Genomic DNA, 19,928 nt, shown 5'->3' with positions numbered 1-19,928 from the left:
CTCGGGAGGCTGAGGCGGGAGAATGGCGTGGACCCGGGGGGCGGAGCTTGCAGTGAGCCGAGATCGCGCCACTGTACTCCAGCCTAGGCCACAGAGCGAGACTCCGTCTTAAAAAAAAAAGAAAAACAAAAAAAGAAATAAGTATGTGGCGCCCCCCTCACTTTCTCTCTGTTGCTCTTGCTTTCACCATGTGATGTGCCTGCCCCTACTTCACCTTCTGCCATGATTGGAAGCCTCCTGAGGCTTCCCCAGAAGCAGATGCTGCTGTGCTTCCTGTACAGCCTGCAGAATCGTTAGCCAATTAAACCTCTTTCCTTATGAATTACCCAGTACCAGATATTTCTATATAGAAATACACGAATAGACTAATACACTCCTATTAGCCAAGGGACTCATTTCCTTCAACAATATTACCCACCTTGTCATTTCCTTCAACAGTATTACCCACATCTGTCATTGATTGTGTCTACATCTGTCACCATCTTTTTTCCATCTGCACTTCCCATTAACTCCTCCTGCCCCTCAAAGCCTCACCTCTCCATGAAATGGTTCTAAAATCCTATTAAATTCATTAGGCACTTTAAATCCTTATCTTCCATATCTTTGCTGTATTTTCTCCAACTTTTTTTTTTTTTTTCTTTTGAGACAGGGTCTCACTCTGTCACCCAGGCTGGAGTGTAGTGTAATCAGGGCTCACTGCAGCCTCGACCTCCTGGGCCCAAGTGATCCTCCTACCTCAGCCTTCCAAGTAGCTGGGATTACAAGCACTTGCCACCATGCCTACCTAGTTAAAACAATTTTTTTATGTGGAGATCTGGTCTTACTATGTTGCTCAGGCTGGTCTTGAACTCCTGGGCTCAACTAATCCTCCTGGCCTGGCTTCCCAAACTGCTGGGATTACAGAAAACTTGGAGTTTCTAACAATGATGTCTTTGGCCATTTCCACTTCCCACTGCCTATGAGCTCTTAAACCTTCATTCAAGGCTTATCACAATCTGGAGTCCCAACTGGCGCAGGTCGACTTTGGACTTTTGTTTCCTCATCTATCACATCAAAGAATCAGATTCTCATCACTTTTTCTTCTGGCTCAAAATTACATTTCTAAGCCTTCCCTGGTCCTTCTCAGCTGGAACCCATCTTCCTCCTCTGAATATGGGTCAAAGGTTCTTTGTACCTATCACTATCGCATCAATTCATCCAAGAAATCATTTGCACATCCCCTGTATGTTGGGAGTTGTGTCAGAGGAAGAAGAGGGAAAGAGACCTCGCCCCTGCCACCAGGAGCAGATATCCACAAGATAGACCTGCCCCCTGCTACCGGTGTGTGTACATGGAGTTCAAGCTCTTATGAGATACTTCCTTTAAGAGTCAGAGCTAGCTACGTATCCCATCAGGGCTTTGTACAAAGTGGGTACAAAGAAGGGTTTGCCAAAAGCCCTTGTGCACCTAATGTTACCTGCTCACCTGACTATGCTCTTGGGGCCAGTAGGAAGATCCCCTGGGAAGGAGATGTGGCCGGGCGCTTTCCCCAAATACTGCCTATTTTAACACTAGTGGGGAAAGACTTCAGATTCTCAATAAGGGGAAAAACAAGCTTCGTAAAGGACAGGCCCTTTGTTTTTAGGCACTGGAGTGAGATTTTAAATAGTGGTACTTTTCACTTCAGATAGAGGATTCAAGTTTATTTATTTTTCTTTTTTTTTCTTTTTTTTTTTTTGCTTAAGTAAAGCCAGATGCTAAGCAAGATATGAATCATATGGAAAGCTTTTAAAGGTGGTGAGGACAAATGATCACTTTGGTTCAAATCACTAAAGTAGTCAAAGAATGCTCACACTGAAGCATCAGGAATGCAAACATGATAAAAAATTTAAAAGTACCCTTATGAGAAAACATTTTAAAAATGGCAATGACGGTAAGCTGGTCAGGTTCTACCACAGACTGTTGGGTCTGTGGCTTCTTATCGGGAGTTTTCTCACAAGAAGTTTTCAAACAGCAAAACCAAAATGATTCCTGGAACTACAGCGTTGAACACTCTTCAGTAAGTAGAGTCTCTGAACCGGAACACCCTGCCATGGCACACACATTTTCTTCATTCATGCTTCCAGTGATTCCTCTTGTGAGCTTTTTCTGTGCATTTGGCCTAGAAGGACAGTTTGGGGTTGACAATGATGGTACTGTTGAACCCAAGAGATTCCATGTTCCAAGCCTCTGCCTATAAGGGGTTCTCAGGGCCTGCTGAGATGTGCTCCATCAGCAGAGAAACCATGATGTGGCACTCAGCAGATTCAGGTTCCCAGGAAACTCAAGGTAAACCCAAAGGTTTATTTGGGACATCAACCATTTTAGGGTTGGAAGACACAGGAGGATACAAATGATTGCTGCAATACACAAAAGTTTTATTTTTGACTTCCTTCTTCTTTTCTGAAGGCAAAATAAAATAGAACTGAACATCAATGAATTTTGTACAACAAAAACAGCTTTTAATATGGAATAGTCCATGAACATTTTAAAATCTCGGAATGGCTTCCCTTTTTCAAAGTCATGCTTTCTTGCGGTCCACAAGGAGTTGGCACGGAGGAGACAGTGGCAGCAGTGGGTGAGGTGACTGGAGGACGGGGCTTCTCTCAGATCCGTGTTAGCTGGTGCCACAGACTGGATGGGAGGATGCTCTCCACTTTCTCCATGACAAAGTTTAAGGGGGCAAACAAAGTGCTGAGGAACTGTAAAGAAACCAGACAGACACAGAAGTCAGCAGAAACCTTGTTCAAGACTATAAAACAAACCTCTCCACCCACTCCTGCAGCTTAAGTCACTGCATTACGAAAGTCTCAAAAGGCGACCATTTCATCTTTATGTTTACAGGAAACATCAGCTGATGGTCAAACTTGCATTCCAGTCCTTGGCTCCAGCACTGTTAGATAAGGGGGAGAAGTGTCAGCTGACAGCCCCCTCACTCCCCTGACAGGTGGCCCACAGTCCTGAGGTCTTCCTGCTAGTCTTTAGCATCTGCTGGTTGCCATGCAGATGACTGGTGTCATCAAACAGGAATGACAGATTGGTGGCAAGTGGGCACAAGAGTTTTAAAAATGGTGACAACTTAGACCAGCTGCTCATCTAGCTGGGTGTACAGCTCATTTTAAATGGAAAAGGCAATTTTAAAGGTCAAGTGTGTTGTGTATGAATTTCTTTGCGATTCCGCTGCCTCCCAAACAGCAGCCTGGGCTCCTGTCTGAGCCACGTGTTTAGCAGCATGCCTGGGACCCTGGGAGAAGGCGGCAAACTGGCTATTCCATAGAGGACAGATCCTTGTTAAGAGGGGCTGTTTCGAGTGCACCTCTGGGAACTCTTTCATTTGGTTACTAAATTCCTTTCTGCTTTTCATGTAGAGAATAAAGCTCATTAGCTGTGTCTTTTAAGAAAGCCAAGTGCTTCATGTGAGACTCTTTAAAATATTATCAAATCCATTCTAATTCGGTTCTTGTGAAGAATCAGCTTCACTCCACACCCCATCCAGCATCTGGCAGAAGAGGTGCCCTACCCGTCAGGGAAGAGAGAGTTGTTGGGATGCTTTCATTGCCCTCTCTCTGCTTAGAACCCAGGTATTGTCTCACTGGGGTTCAACACCTGGTTCCTGTACTGTGGAGCCCTTTGTTCTAAGCCCTTGTCCATTACACAGCACCATCCATACTACCAAGAGTTTCTCATAGAAGTGTAGTGCAATGTGTGTGTATATATGCAGAGGGGATCACAGTTCTGAGGTCAAGCAAGTTTAGTACATTTAATGAAGTTAAATCAGGCTCCTTTACTAGGTATACGTTCTGTGGACTGTGTGTCTTCGAGAAGAGGTATGGTGGGCAAGTTTCCCAAATTTGCTAACCCAGAATCTTTCCTGTTGTTTTGTTTTGTTTTTGGACCCGTAGAACTGGTCCAAAACCAGTTTCACACTGGGAAGGCCCGCAACACATTATATAGCCAGATCATCAAATGCGAGATCCATAAGATGGAAAGTCAAGACAGCATAAAATTTGGGATCCTTCTCCAACCTGTGTTTTACACCAATTAAATGTATTTATTTAGTAAGGCAATTAAGTGCTGGGTGAAATATAAAGGGGTGTGGGACAAAACTAAACTCCCACTGTCAGGAAGCTCAAAGCCCAGTGAAGGAGGCGGCCACGAAGATATGGACAGAGCAAACTAATAACCAGATAGGCTATGATGGCAATCAGGATAGAGGCCCAAACAAAGCACTGGGACTGGAAAAGGGAGAGAATCCATTCTGTTGAAAGCAGCAGGAATACTTTTGAGAATGAGGCAAGTAAAACGGACTCCAGTGGATGCCTGGAATATGAAGAGAGAGATGGGGCAAGGATGGTAAAGAAATAGGAGCAGGGTGGGCCCTGCAGGCTCAGTAAACAGCCAGAAGAGAAATGGAAAAGAAATCGTATGACCAGAAGGTAGTAAATGGTTCAGTTTAGCCAGGACAGTTAGAAGAAGTATAGTTCAAAAGTGGCTAGAAGGATACTGGGGAGGGCCCTGTGTGCCAGGCTGGGTCTGCAGTTAAGAAACAGGCAGCCATGTCAGTGCTTCAGCAAAGAGGAGCCAGTGCCATCCTCAAGCAGGTGCCAGGTACATGGTAGTTTCTGATAACCTTCTGAAATTATCCTTTGTTGAGTGCACAGAACCACCCTATGGAACAGATGGCCTATCCTTTTCAGTTTAGAGCTGGACTGGGTGCACCCACGCATGCAGTTGGAAGGCATCATGGGAGATAACGGGCCTGGGAATGAGCAATTACCGCCCAATTACTCTGAAAGCATTTGTAAAATCCTAGTTATAAGAGAATAATATGGAGCAAGTCTACTGATTGCCTTCACCCAACATGATACGAAATACACATATAATATGTGTACATGCATAATTATATATGTCTGCGTAAGTGTATAACTATATACACAGACACATATATAATCAGAGACCACCAAGGCTCCACACACCACAGCATCTGTCTATAATGCTCAACTCCATCAAGAGGAGTTAAAGTGTTATAGTGGTCTGGACAAACCAGAGATTCTGACAGGTGGTAGAAGAGAGGGCTTAATAAACAAGGTGATATTGCTGGCAAAGTTATATCCTGAAGACTTGGCCAAAAACAGATTTAGAACTGTTGAAGTTGTGGTTGAGTAGGGAAGGAACTGCTGAATATTGAGCCACTGCAGCCATGGAGCTGTTGCAACTGCTGAACATGAGCCAGCGCAGCTAGGTAACAGGCACCGCTCAAAGTCTGTACTCTGGGTGATTCACACACACTAAAATGTGCGGACCTCAGGGAGCCACACCTTGAGTTGCAGAATGAATGGAGATGTTACAATGTTGGCTTAAAATAAAGGCCTTTTTTGTTTTTTATTTGTTTGCTTTGTTTTGGGCACTAACCTGACTTGGATAAAAAGCACAAAAGTGAGGCCTCTGAAAATCAAGAGGAGAGCTTCATCCTGTTTGATGTCCATAAATGCTCCCTTTTCCCCATGCTGCACAGCAAAGTACAGTGGCCCCTTCTTGCCTGGGTGACACCTGCCCTTCTCAACAAGGTCCCACAAGAATACTAAGCCCCAGCGCCTCCAACGTATAGAATGATTCTCTTCTATCCCTCCTATCTAGAATGCTCCATCCTTGGGAGAATTCACAAAGACTCCCTTGAACTTTTTCCTAGAGGGCCTAATTTACTCTCTCACAAACCCCAGTTGAGATGTGCTTCCTTCACTATTAAGCCACCTTCCCCCACAGCATGCCTTCCATCCCATACCTGCAAGCAGGCAGCAGGCAATGTAGTGAGGTGTCTGAAGTTGCTAAACCCTTCCACTTTGTAACCAAACAAAGGCCAGTGGCTCCATCAGGAGATATTTTTAAAAATGTCTGGAGGTGCATGACTGGCTTGGGATGCTCAGTTGTATTTCTGAGCATGTTTGAAAATCAGTCAATATTTTTTAGCTGGAGACCCAACCAATACACAAGGAGAAACAGCAGTTTTCACTTGACTTAAGGGGCACTTTACTGCTGAAAAGTTGAGTCTGAATGAGCAACACCAAGAAAGCCTGGAACAGCCTATTTATCTCGATGTCTACAACTGTCCAGAGGGCAGAGATACATGGTCAAATCTTTAACCAAAATGCCCCAGGATTCAATGAGCGTCTCGTGGTGAGAAAATGCAACTGAACTAGTAAAAAAAGAGAATGTCACTTCAATTGCCTGATCTTCCTTTTCCTGAAACACCATCACTTAGAAGGTCACGGCTCCCAACAGGCTTCATTAACATTCAAAACGCCTCCGCTTATCTGAATAACTTCCAGGTGCCCTACTGCAATCAGACAATTGACATTTCACGGTAATCAATATCAGGCTTCAAAGAGGTCGAGGCCTATAAGTGAAGATGAGAGTCAGAAATCAGGAGTCTCAGTCTCAGGGAAGGAGAGACACTAGAGAAGGAAAGACAGAGGGGTCAGAATCCTGACCTTCCCACACTCTGTGAGGAGGTGGGTTTGGAATGATAACGTAGTTATATGTGCAAGCTTATCTTTGTAACTAAACATTCTAGGAAGAGTTAGTCCTAAATCACTGAGGTAGATTAGATTAGGGGGAAATGCCAGTGGAAGCTGCTCCTTCCACTATTTCCCAGTGGTTCACGCTTCCCTGTGGGCTTCCTTATGGGCCGCACATCATGGTCACCATGTAAACACGCTGGAGAGTTCCCAAGCCCGCAGCTGGGGGTGGCAGTGCAATCTCTCTGCATCTACTAAAGGTCATCGTCCCAGGGACATTATCTCAGGAAAGGGCTGAGAAAATCACTTTCACAAGCTGCAAATGGTCGCAGGCAGCCTCTAGGGCAGTTGCGATAACCTGCGGGGTGTGGGGTGTGGGGTGGGAGCTTCGGGAGGGGCCTAATGAAGTGACCAGGGTGAAGATGCAGAGAAGACTCTGGGGGCAGGTCGAGGAGGCGGCGGGAGAAGGGGCTTGTCTCATTCAGGCCATCCATCTTCCTTCCCCACACAGTCTCTACAGACATTTTATGAAGGGCAAGATAAATGTGATTCTCCAGACAGAGGTTGAAATGCAAACTTATCTAAAGTACATTTGAAAACTATGGGGAGCTGACCAAACTACCACACCTTGGTAGAGCAGAAAATATGAGGACCCTAAAGGCAGATTTATATTTTATTCAATCATTTGATGCTACACTCAAAACCAAAGCTTTGAAAACATGAAAGGAGTGGTGTCCTGTCCCACATCTGTAATGAACACCCCCCTGCTACACTCTGGAAGCACAGCTGTACGGCCAGTCCTAGAGAACACCCAGTTGTATTCCAGTTGCTGTCCTTCCCTCTGCATTCCCAATCCCCTTGCTAGTTAAAGCAGGCTCAGGCAATTATTCATTCCATTCAATGCAGTGGTTGTACAGCTGTGTCACCAGGGGAGCGCTTGACAACTGAGTTGCCCATGCTGACCCCAGACCAAGAAAGTTCGGCTTGTGGGGACAGGCCTCAGTAGCTTTTAAGTTTCTCGATATTTCCAAGGTACAGCCAAGGAAACCACTGATTCCTGAAAAGCTTCCACCTGAACAGCTCTGACGGCACAGCATGCAGCTGCAAGTGGCTGCCTGAAGGTTCAGCTTTCCAAGCAGTGTCCCTGGAAGGAGACAGTAAAATGCCCTCAGTCTCCATCCTCAGAATCTGCTGGGGGCTTTGTGAAAAATACAGATTCCTCCTGCTAATACTCAAGATTTTGGATTTCTGGTGGTGCGGCCAGGTGAATATGTAGACTGGAGGCTGGGAATCTCTATTGATTCAAAACTCCCACCAAGTGCTATTACAGTCAGTTTAATGAAGAATACTGGACTAATGACATATTTTTACAAGTATGCTCTAAAAATATTTAACAGAAAACATGAAAGACCAATAATTGTTTAATGTAAATATATTCTTATTTTAAATTTTACTAAGTCACACTCAGAATTTTGGCAACTACTTTTACTTAGAGATTGGCTAGGGAGTAGAAGAAAATAACAAGTAGTGTAGGCCCATAAGCTAAGGAACATCCAAGGCAGCAATATGGGTGATTATGGGTGTAGAAATCATGTCATGCACAGAAGACTTAAGGAAATGCAAGATATTCTACCTGGAGGAAAAAGCAGGTAGTTGGTTAGAGGTGGCCATTAATTAGTGAGCTGTCCTAAGAATTTGCAAGAGGAAGGAGGGCTTTTTGGTGTACCCTAAATATAGAATAGGAATAAGTGGAAACCAAAGGGAGGCAGATTTTTACAGTACAAGGAAAAGTTCTGAGTCATCCAATAATCAAATGGGCTTTGATGTTTATAAATATGTGAGCGCCCCATCACTGAAAGTATTCAAGATGAGTCTAGGTGACCCCCACTCAGGGTTGCTGTTAAAGGCAATTTGCTTCAGGTCCCTTTCAACTCTAAGAGGCTATGATTATAAGCATACAAGAAGAAAAGAAAATGCTAAGCTGTATCTGATTTTTCCATTGATTCTTTCTGCAGAGACCACTACCATATATTATTTAATAATCATTTATTGAAAACCTCCTATGTGCAAGGCACTGTGCAAAGCCTTGGGGATACAGAGATAAGGAAGACACCGTCCTGCTCTCAAGGAGCTCACATTCTAAATGGGACAGACAAGTTTTCAACAATTATAATACGGTACAATAAATGTAAGAATATATGTATTCATGGAATACTGCGGGATCATAGAGGACAGACACCTAACTCAGCTTAGAAGAACTTTAAAGAAAGCTGAGTATAAAAGAACGAAGAGGCATTAGTAGAGTGGATGAGCAGGGTGGTGACAGTGAAGGGCATACCACACACAGCAAACAGCACATGCAAAGGCGCAGAAGTGTGCAAGAGCCTGGTGCATCTGGGAATGGTGAGTGATCCACTGTGGCTGAAGAGCAGTGACTGTGCAAGAGTTGGGAGAGCTAAGGCTGAGAGGTAAGCAAGGGCCAGATCATAAAGAGCCTTGGATGCCATGCTGAACAACTGGGACTTGATCCTGAAGTCAGTGAGAAACCACTGGAGAAATTTAAGCAGGGAAGTGACATGCTCAGATGTGCAATTCAGAAAGACCATTCTTGTGTCAGCATAAAAGAAAGACTAGTAGAGGATAAGACAGGAAGCAAGGAGACCAGTTAAGATTATGGCAGGAGTTCAGGCAAGAAATAACAAGGACCTAAACTAAGAGGGATGCTTTGGGAAAAGGAGGGAAAGAAGAGGTGAATCACATTTACTGAAGGCCTAGTTGCTTAGGAGGTTAGAACTGATGGATTGTGAAGGCCAAGACAGATGAGATGTGGCGAGTGAGAGAGGGAAGAGTTTGGAAGGGCTGCTGAGTTTCTGGCTTGAGCAACGGGGTGGATGGTGGAGGTCAGGAATACAGGAGGAGGAGCAGTTTTGGTGGTGGGGGAAGAGGAGTGATGAGTTCAGTTTTGGAAATGTTGAGATTGAGGTGCCGGAGGGATTTCCAGTTCATCTTCAACACGCATGAAAATACTCTTGCAATTCCAGTCCCTGAACTCTGCCGAGCAGAAAATGTCACTCATCTGGAAAGGGATTAAATCAACCCAGCCAAGTTAGAAATCGTCCTTTCTGATTGCACTCGCCTTGAAATCTGAATGGAGTTCCAGGGAAGCAATTGATACTCTTTTCCTTATTCCTTCTGTTTGAAACTCATCTGTGGCAAGATCAGTAAGCTTATCCTCAACTGCATGTGCAGGTTGCAATGGTCAGTTTTCAACAAAGAAACAATGGTTCTTGGCTGTCAATGCAGATGGCTTTTCTTATTAAACTCCTCTCCTCAAGCTCCTTAAAGACGCTTAATAGATTTCCATATTTCTAAATGTCATTTCAGTTTATTTCTTAATAAGCCCTTCACACCCTCTGTTTATTCCTTAAACAAGCCAAGGGTTTGCAGCCTTTTAAAAAATTTTTTAAATCATCTTTGAAAATGTAAATCTCATCCTTCACTAAGGAAAGACCCACGATATCCAAAGATTAGAAATAATGTCATTCAATTTACAGAAAACTGAATAATTTCCCACACATTTTTCATTTGCTAGGATTCCCCAAATCATTCCATCCTTTTGGACCTCCTGCATTTTTTGGAAACGGCTGAGAATTTGTGAAATGAGGCAAGGCATGCAGTAACAACCTGCACTTTCTCATTTGACCCTTAGCACTTTGATTCCATTGATGATCATGAAAATTAAATGGTGAGCAATAATCTTTGCAGGCTCGTATCCATTTCTGCAAGGCAACCCCGTTTCTCTTATGCTGCTTCCCTTGGCTTTCCCCGTCCATTCCCCGAGGCCTCCCTCTAGGCAAACACTCACAGCTTTTGCGAAGACCCCCATAAGTTCCGGGAACTGATGTGTCAGGAGGGCCAGCATGGCTGTGAAGGAACATAATCCAGCAGTAAAGAGAATAAAGAAGGGAAGCTCCTTCTTTGGGTAAACTGAGACTTCATGGAAAGCTGTGGAGAAGAGCAAAAGGAAAATATCAGGGCTGGAGTAAAACGCATTCTCAGGGAAGGTCTATATGGCGGCACTGACTCCGGAGCTTGGGAAAGACTTGGAAGCCTATTGGAAATGAAAAAATAGCACACCTGACAAACCGTAGCCAACATCTGACCCAGCCTTTGGAGGCCCATCTGCTGGTCACAAGTCTCCGGCCAGGCTTCAGCACTTTAAGTGGAGGCAGGAGGGGGCAAATTTGGGGGGCAAATTCCCTTCTTCATGGGAGGGAAGAGGAGCACCGTCTATGCCTAATGTATAGTATTTTTTTCTCAAAAGCAAACACAGCTAAAACAATGAAACTACTCAAATTACAAAACACGTGTTCATTGTACAAAACCTGGAAAATCCAAAATCAAGTATACAGAGAAAAAAGGCACCCCATCCATATGTTTTCCTTCCTGTATTTTAAAAATCATTATAAGGAGGTGATACTAGTTTCTCCTGTATTTTTTTCCTGGCACTCTCTAAGTATGTCAGTGGAGGATGCCACCCTCACAGAGAGACATCCAGCGAGGACCTCACATGTAGGTCTATTCAAACTGCAAGACGGGAAGGTCAAGGCTGCTAGGGTTATCTGGCACAATTGTAAGAGACTCTAGATGACAAATACACTTCCAACAACCATCAAAAAACGAGAAAAGCTGGTGCTCTTTAGAGCGCCTTCTATAACTTTTATATTTCAAACATTGGGTTTGGGAAAACCAAAAAGCTGTGGTACAAAGGTCAAGAGAATCGCCTCCTTCTCTGTGCTCGTTAGGATGCTGCCTGAGAGACTGCCTGGGTCGATGGGGCTGGCCTGCAGGAGGAGAAAGAGCCAAGTGCTGGGGGTGTTGCGGGAGAGGCTGTGAAACTGCACGTGAGAAACAGCCCACTCTAACCAAGAGGACCAGAGGGCTCCATGGTCCTCAGGGAATACAAGATCTCGAGGCCTTTCCTCTATCATTCAGCTCCTGTTCCTCAGAGTCCTCAACAGTAATCCACAAGGCTGAATACTGAGGGTGGAGGGGATCCAGGAGGAGCTCCATGCAGACAAACATGCCTACTATGTCCAGGTAGGTCAGCCTGCTGCAATTCAAACACACAGAGCAAGTGTGCTCAGCGCCTCATGTGGCTATAATTATACTTTTAATGTGCAAATTATGGGTAGCACTTAAAACAACCTACCTTCTTCATATCCTCACCCTCAACATCCAACCAAAAAAGATTTTGGAGGGAGACCAGACTTGGAGCACTGCATTCAATTAATGTGAGCCATAATTTTCTATTTCGGGCTTATAAAGATTATCCCTATAAGGTTTCTCTTAAGAACTGTAATCTTGTTCTAATAACCAATCTATCCCCATGGAAACTTAATTGGACTCGATTAAAACATTTAAAAACATTGTACTTTTCAGAAAACTGCCTTTCTTACCAGAAAACCAAAACTTAACAAGGATCTCCCTGAAGTGGGGAGTCAAAAGGTAAACTATGGGCCCACGGTGAGGATTTCTGAAATCAAATCTAATGTGTGAGGCACCAGACTCTTTTCACAATCAAACTTGAACAGTGAGGAACACATCACAGGGATCTCCCAGTTCCCTGGGTAACAAATCTCGCACTGGGTCTGGCTGGCAAGGAGGCAAGTGAACACCTCCTGCTACCTCAATCTGATGACAGCCATTGAGTTCTGCACCCAGATCCCACCATGCTGGAGACTCATGACTGGCTGGATAATGCTGGTGTTTGGAAATTTACTATGCACCCAGGGCTCTAAGGTTACACTGTGCCTCTGGGGAAAGTACTTATATGTTACAGCTATAAGATATTGATATAACTGGGGCTGGTGAAAGGGCAGAGATGGCAGGAGAGAAGACAGAGAAGGGAGAAGAGCTGAAATTTGGAGCTTATTATCTGAGGGAGAAAAATAGCTCCTAAGTCAGGGCCACATGAAGAGCCTGACATGATCCTTGTACACAGTATGATTTGATAATAACCATTTAGCCTGAATTGTCAAAACAATGTTGTATTACAGCAAAGCAAAATAATATTTTCCACATGTGGTGTGGGTCATTAGACTGCTAGCAGTGTAAGGTAGTGGAGGGCAGAGTTTTCTTTTGTGTGCTTTCATACAGTGCTGAGGCTGCACGTGTGCTCTGCACATGGTACTCTGAACCACTACATGCAACCCACGAGGTGCTCATGGGAAATCCCTCTGGCCAGAGCACAGCCTCACCACAGAGCACACTGCCCTGCCCCACAACTCCACCTCTGGCCATGGTGCCAGCTTCCTGGTACTGCCTGCCCACCCATGACTCATGAGCAGCTCCCTCTCAGTCAGCAGCTCTTCTTCAAACTCCAGTCTGTGCAGACCACATCTGTCCAGCGGAGCAGCCCAGGCAGAACCTTCACAATGGACCGGCCCAGCACATACCCGCTCAAACCAGGGGTCTCTGTGCTCCGGCCCATCAGTGCATAGGGTTTCTTCAGTTACATTTCAATCGTTTGGCATTTTTCCCTTTGATAAATTTGGAGAGACTTGGAGGAACAGGAAGCCAAACCCACTCACATAATTCACTTGAATACATATGCTATTAAACAAGGACAGGGGTTTGGAGAAAAGTAATAAAAGATAAGGAACATTCTAAACATTGATATTCCCACCTCTTCCAATCCCCACCTTTCGCCACACACCCTCACTGGCTGAAGAGAGGTGAGACTTACATGGAAGCAGCTCTCGGTCTGCTGTTTCTGTACAGATTGGGTAAGGATAAAATAGGTGCCCCTTTTCCAAGGGATAAGGGATCATCCGAAAAGCTGAAAAGGAGAAAAAATACATCAGAGATGTCCAATGTTTGGGTCATAACTTCCCAACTGCAAAAAGGGACGTTTGAGCGTTTTTATAACAGGGAACGCTTCTACAAAGGAGGCAAGGCTTACCCACCCAAGCTATGTGCCAAATGAAATGTCAGAGATAAATTATGATGTATTACTCACACATTCATCTCACACTATATATTCTGGGCAAACCTCACAAAACTGGGTGGGACAGAGGTGCAGAGGGGTTGGGAAGCCATCAGTATCAATGCCCAGGGTTTCATCATCTACTAAGTATTATTAAAATGTTATGGGCACTAATTCAATATAGCTAAACAAATAGTAATCATGCAAACATGGATTAAAATGCTTCCCCAAGAAGCAAATGTGGATCGACTTGTTGGAGTTTGTCTAGATGTACAAATATGAAAGGCATTCTACCAAGTTGATTTAAAAAATACTGTTTAAGTGGATTTGAATTCCAATCAAGATGAATAAAAACAAAAATCTAAAAACGATAACTCAGGAGGCATTTCTAAACTTTATTAAAAGTTTAAATCTTAAATATCATGTGGGAAAACTGATCTGGAGAGATTAATTATCTGTATTTTGATGACATTAGGTCACCTAAATTCTGCTTTTGTAGCATCAGATGACATTAGGGCTCACACTGAATTACGGCTTTCCAATCAATCCATCCTTTCCCATGATCAAGTGTGTTACTCTCCCTGTTTCAATGTCATCAGCATGTTAGTCTCACTGTTCCTATGAACAGTACTCGTGGAGGTAATTTTTCTTCAACAGATGTCCTCTTACTACAGCCTGCTGTAGATATAAAATATAAAAGCTCTACCCCACTCTGGGAATGTCAGATAACAATCCTTGCCTTCATGTATGTTAGTGAGGGATGGTAAAACATGCAGCAATATTTTTAGTTTTAAATGATACATTTCAAGGAATCATAGCTACATCCTCAGCTGTGTAACTACCAGAGCCTTCTCAAAATGCTGTCAATGTACATATTTATCTTTTGCATACTTATTTCAAACAGGAATCAGAAACAAAGAATGTTCTCCCTCACAAGAAATGACAAGGTTCCATTGTAACCAGCATCAGTGCACATATGGTATTTATTCTGGTGTCTGAATATTATTTAAAAGTAAAAACATTATGTATGTGATTCCAGCATTTGGAATGCAGTCAATCTACACCGCAGTGGTATCACTCTGAGGTTACAGCACATTGCCACGGAGAATATAAATCACTATAAATGTGGGATTAGAGCAGAGCCAGTTTGCTGGCAGTTTGCTGAGGTAAAAATGTTATCAATTTTCCTCTCATAACAGAAACCTCTTAAACAGAGATTAAAACATTAAAAACACCCCAGACTTTAACTCTGCTTAAAATGAAAGGCTCACCCTAGTTCAATCAGACCTTTTCTTGCATGCAAACAAAGATGACTTTTGCCCGCTAGAACAAGCAAGAGAGTAGTTCTTTGCACAGGTTGTTAACACACAAAGATCATTCCAAGGAACCAACATCTCTCCATTAGAACCAGACTTTCAAGAGAACGAAACACCCCCAACAGAAACAAACAAAAACAAAAATAAGCCTTTTAGTGCCTTTATAGGATACACTACAATCTCTTCTGGGAAGTACTGGATTTAAATGTAAACTACATTATGGCAGGATTTTAATGCCATTTCCCATAAATGATGGCTGCTACAAAAGCATCTGAAAAATGTGGAAAAACCTACGTGGGAAGTTTTTTTTTTTTTTTTTTTTTTCCCCCCCAAATCCAGATTCTCCATGTGCAAAGGGCTGCTGGGTTGCTGTAATTAAGAATCTGTTCAAGTTCATATGATATAAATATAAACCCTCAGTTTTCAAAGTGGCTATAAATTTGAATGCTAAATTTTATTCAAAATTGAAGTCAGTTTGCACTTCAGGGAGTAATTTTTTAAATGAAATACAGGAGTGCAAGATCTTGAGAGTGTTCAACCATAGAAATCTAATGGTTGGTTGGTGTCTTTTCAGTCAAATGCTACATGTTTTTCACTCCAATATTTGGCACGCATACAGAATTTTGTGTGTCAAGTTGGCCTTTTCCTTTTTCTAATTGGTTCTGGCCTTTTTGGAGAGGTTAGAGACACAATACAACTTTAAAAAGAGTGCATGTGTACACACAGCCACCCACCCACACCCTCTTCCCAGATTGCCCTCCACCCCCATGATTATAAAGATGCTTATGGTGGTCTTAAAATCTCTCTCATGTCAGCTGTCATTTGCATTGAGCTCATAAAATAATAATAAGGCTTTTGGCTTCACTAAACAAAAGCAAATACAATTTCTGCTTGCAATTCTATCCTTTACCCACCCTGCAGTGCAGGGCCTAGTCAAGTGTGAGATAAGCAGGGGAGGTCCGGAGAGAGGCCGGGAAAGGCACTGCACAAGCCTTGCCAGCGTCACCTCCCACCTCCTGGTCCCTTTCACTGCTAAGACATGCAACTGCTCCATGACAGCCTTGTGCCTTTTGCCAACTGTCCAGAAATTTTGCGAATCTAAGTATTAAAAACACACTGATTTGGCGGTGCCAATAAGAACAGAAAAAGGTCATTTGAACAGATCTATTTTATGAATGAGTACAGACCTAAAAATCCTTGAGAAAACACAAATTTCAGAGGAATTAAAAATACACATGTATTGGGTTAAAAACAAAACAAAAAAGCTAGGCCACTCAGAGTGAATACATGGTATACAAATGATATTTCTGCACTTTCTTCTGTGTGCCATCCCTTCCCCTACCTTGATTTTGGTTGTGCATTTGTTGAAGGGTCAAAATGAAACTGGGAATTAGTGAAAGAACAGATCATGTCTTCACAGTCAAGTCTGCGGCACAATGCTGCCTTCTTCTATCCCTGACCAGACACATTTTCTTGGTTCCAAGTCTATCAGTGCTGTTCCCATCAGAGATTCTCAATTGATACTGGGGGTAAAAATCACCAGAACCAAAGAAACGACAAAAGGATGGATACATGAACAAGTTAATTCCTGATTTTCCCAATGACTTCTAATGACCTCTTCTTACTCTACCTACCAGATAGGCAAGGATAGAATGTAATTAATCTAAGAGTATCTTAGATAACTTTATACAGATTATTTGTAATAGAGGGAACTGAGTTTGAATCCCAGTTCTACTTCTTATAATCAGTCATTTGTCAAAAGGTGAGTGGCTTCTTATGTGACAAGCACACAAAGGTGAGAGCACAGCACACACTGCCCCTGCCCTCATGGAGCTCACCACCAAGTGCCAGAAGCAGGATCCAATCATGAAAGTAAGAGCAAAGGTTCCCACGGTGATCAACACCTCCAAGGGAGTCACGGTGCTGTCTGTACATAATGGCAGAGCAGCCACAGTGGCATCTAAAGGATGAGCAGGACCTGCCCAAGCTCACTAGCGTATGACTTTGGGTGGGTTGTTAATCTGTGTCCCTGGCTCTTCATCTGTAAAATGAGAATACCACAGGCCTCCAAAGGCTGGTAAAGGAACTAAGTGTAACAGCAGAGGTCAAGGCATCCACATATAGTGCCTGGCTGCTCAATAAAGGTTGGGTTTCTCTTTCCCCCATATCCCTCTCTCTATTAAACCTAAAGTTCCTACTTTCTCTATCAGGTCATACTCTAGCTTATACATAAAAATTCTGCTTGTTTGTTAATACTTAGAAATGCAAGTGATAGAACAGGAAATTATCACCAAATTGCAAATTTCATGTCCTTACTTTTAAGTTCAATGTAGCTAACCAGCCACAAAGGCCATCTGTTTTTAGTGAGGCATTTGGGTGCAGCAGCAAAGAAAATTCAAAAGTCAAAAGGCTGGGTTGTGATCCCATGCTTTCACCACCTAACTGTGTGACCTTGGGAAAAACACTTTCCCTTAGTTGGATTAAATGATGTTCTACTCTGAAATTCTAGGGTCTTACAGCAGACTCACTAACTTCCTAGTGACCCTCACCACTCTAATACTCAGTTCCTACTTTCATGATAGATAGTGTGGATACAAGCACTACTATCTATCTATCTAATGTGGGGTGTGTGTGTGTGTATTTTTTGCTTATATACACTGTACACACACACACACACACACACACACACACACACAAACATTCCTCCCAAAGCATTTCAGATTCCTATTCATCTTGATCTCCTCAACCCAATGCCTGGCACAAAGGAGGGACTCAATAAATGTCTGTTGAATAAAGTAATGAATGAATAAATGCAAAATCAAGCAGAGACAGAATTTTCCTTTTTAAAGGTGGACCCATATGATAGCCAGTCACCAAGACTGAATAAAGGAAAGGAGCAAGTTGGTTCTACTGGGCAGTAGGTGGGGAACCATCATATGATATCTGGAGCCTGGCTATTAGGGTAAGTTAGCTATGACCAGAGACTTTAGCCCATCATTGCTTTCTCCCAAATTACAAAATTTAGCCTTGGATCTATGGGGGAGGGTGGTGGAATTTCTCTTTCGTAGTTCAAAAGATGCCAGCCTTATGGAGGAAAAGTTTGGCTAGAGGAAATGCCCTAAGAACCACATCTTACAGTGAGCAGCATTTGCCATCAGGTTCAAAGAGAATAAATTAGAATCAGAATCTCATCCTATGCTTCAACAATGGGCCATTTTCCCCTCTCAAAAGAAATACTCAGCCTTAGTTCCCCTAAAAAACACCACCCTCAAATCTTATACATTATTTAGTGGATTCTTTGGGGCGGGGGGATCTCTAAAAAGAAAATAAAGAGTCTTACTTGGTCAAGTAGAAAAAAACAGAAACAAAGAAAGGCTAAGTGATATACCCCATGGTAGACTAGCCTCCTGATATGCAGAACTAGAAAATTAAAGTTCACAGTTGTGGTCGGCAGGCAACCCCGCTTTCTAAAATAAATACAGCCAAAACAGAGCCCTGAAAAGATCAAGATAGGAAGGAGATAAAACCACATCAGTATTAATACAGGTAACACAGAGAATGTGCCATTTAAAATACGGCCCCAGCAAAAATAAAAAATAAAAATAAAATAGGGCCCCATAGGTGTAATACCCTTGTAAAGAAGACCCAGTTCAAACAAGACCCTTCATTTCTCTTTTTTTTTGTTCAACTCATACTTCCAGTGGTGCATGTATGTGAGGATCACCAGAACAGACAGTGTTTAAAATAAATACGATTCAGATAAGGTGGCAGCTATGTAATGAACTGGAAACATATTATAAAATCTTGTACATTAAAACCCTCGCCCTTTCTTAATTACTTGGAACATATTGTGTACTTTCAGGGGCTGTGACAGTGATGAATCAAACATTTTGGAAACCTTTGAAATGCTGATGTATTTGTGGTTGAGGATTCAGTTTTTTTTTTTTTAAACTACCATATGTTTCAAACCCAAACAATCTCTGCCATGCATCAGCTGGACTTTGGGGTTTTATCAAAAATGGGAGTTTTTTTTTAGCTTGATTGGAGGAAAACTCACTTAATTCCACTAATTAAGGATGACTAATGTTCTAACATAACAAATTCATTAAAAAGCAAAACAAAATACACCTACACCCCTACCCCCAACAAACACTTTTGACAGAAACTAAAAATTTGTTTTAAATCTCCCAAATTTACTAATAATCATTTTGAACATGGAACCCAGTAAAATTAGGTACTGTTACCTTCTTCCCTGAATTTTCTTTCTAATGAAAAAGGGAAGCTGGAAGGGAGTTGGGGAATGGTCTTAAATTTCAGAATGAAGATAAAAATGATTCAAAGGAGAAAACCTAAACTATGAGGCTGGAGACGTCAAAAGGCACCACCAAGTGGTGCACTGGCAGAAGTGCAGCCTCCTTTGCTCCTGCACAGGCTGCCTATACATGGCCAGCTGATCTGAGAGGGAGCTGCGGCAACTGCCCTGAAGTCACCAGTCTGGGGTGGGTGGGGTATGGCATTCAGTATCATTAGTGCTTCACAGTTTCTAAAAATTACTAAAGTTAAGTAAATGCTACTGTAAGTAGCTGAGTCAGAATTCTAACCCAGGTCATCTGATGGAAAATCCAGAGCTCTGAACCTCCATTTAACTTAGAATGAACACAGATCCAGAAGCGATGTCAAAAGACTGGATAAGATTGTCTGGGTTTGGAGGGGTAATTCTTTCTTCTAAATTGCATGATATTTACAGCTTTGTTTTTAAAAAAGACCAAAAACATCTGTAATGAGATATTTTTAAAATATATGTGTATACATATGTGTATACATACATATACATATTTATGCTTGTTGAAAATTTAAAAACAGAAGTATGAAGAAAAAAGAAATTACTTAAAATCCACAATTGAGTGATAATCACTTAAAACAAACTTATTTACTTATAGTCTCTTTCATTTATTTATACATACCTGTTATTTATTTTATAAAATTGGTCTCATTTGATATTTAAAAGGTTTAAGTCAGTATTAAACAACAAAATACAATTTTATATAGGATGATTAACTTTCTAAACACTACAGAGAGATCAGGTGCAAT

At 42.5% G+C, this 19,928-nt stretch overlaps 1 protein-coding gene across 11 annotated transcripts in view; it reads right to left on the bottom strand.

Moving 5' to 3' along the window:
• Positions 1 to 2,375: 2,375 nt before the first annotated feature.
• Positions 2,376 to 19,928, bottom strand: part of ST7 (suppression of tumorigenicity 7) — a 284,304-nt gene continuing 266,751 nt past the window's right edge. For 7 of the 11 annotated variants that reach the window (XM_025379148.1, XM_025379149.1, XM_025379151.1 and 4 more), the window contains 3 exons: positions 13,282 to 13,374; positions 10,399 to 10,538; positions 2,376 to 2,720 (listed from right to left, as the gene is read on the bottom strand). In XM_025379148.1, coding sequence (XP_025234933.1) covers positions 2,625 to 2,720; positions 10,399 to 10,538; positions 13,282 to 13,374 — 329 coding nt within the window. In that variant the 3' untranslated portion in view covers positions 2,376 to 2,624. Of the gene's footprint in view, positions 2,760 to 5,307; positions 5,322 to 8,564; positions 9,610 to 10,394; positions 10,539 to 13,281; positions 13,375 to 19,928 lie in introns of those variants that run through there. The other 4 variants (XM_025379158.1, XM_025379147.1, XM_025379150.1 and 1 more) reach the window with 4 other exon arrangements.

Source organism: Theropithecus gelada, chromosome 3, assembly GCF_003255815.1.
Source record: "Theropithecus gelada isolate Dixy chromosome 3, Tgel_1.0, whole genome shotgun sequence".
Classification (NCBI taxonomy): Eukaryota; Metazoa; Chordata; class Mammalia; order Primates; family Cercopithecidae; genus Theropithecus; species Theropithecus gelada.
This window is presented reverse-complemented; position numbering and strand designations above follow the sequence as displayed.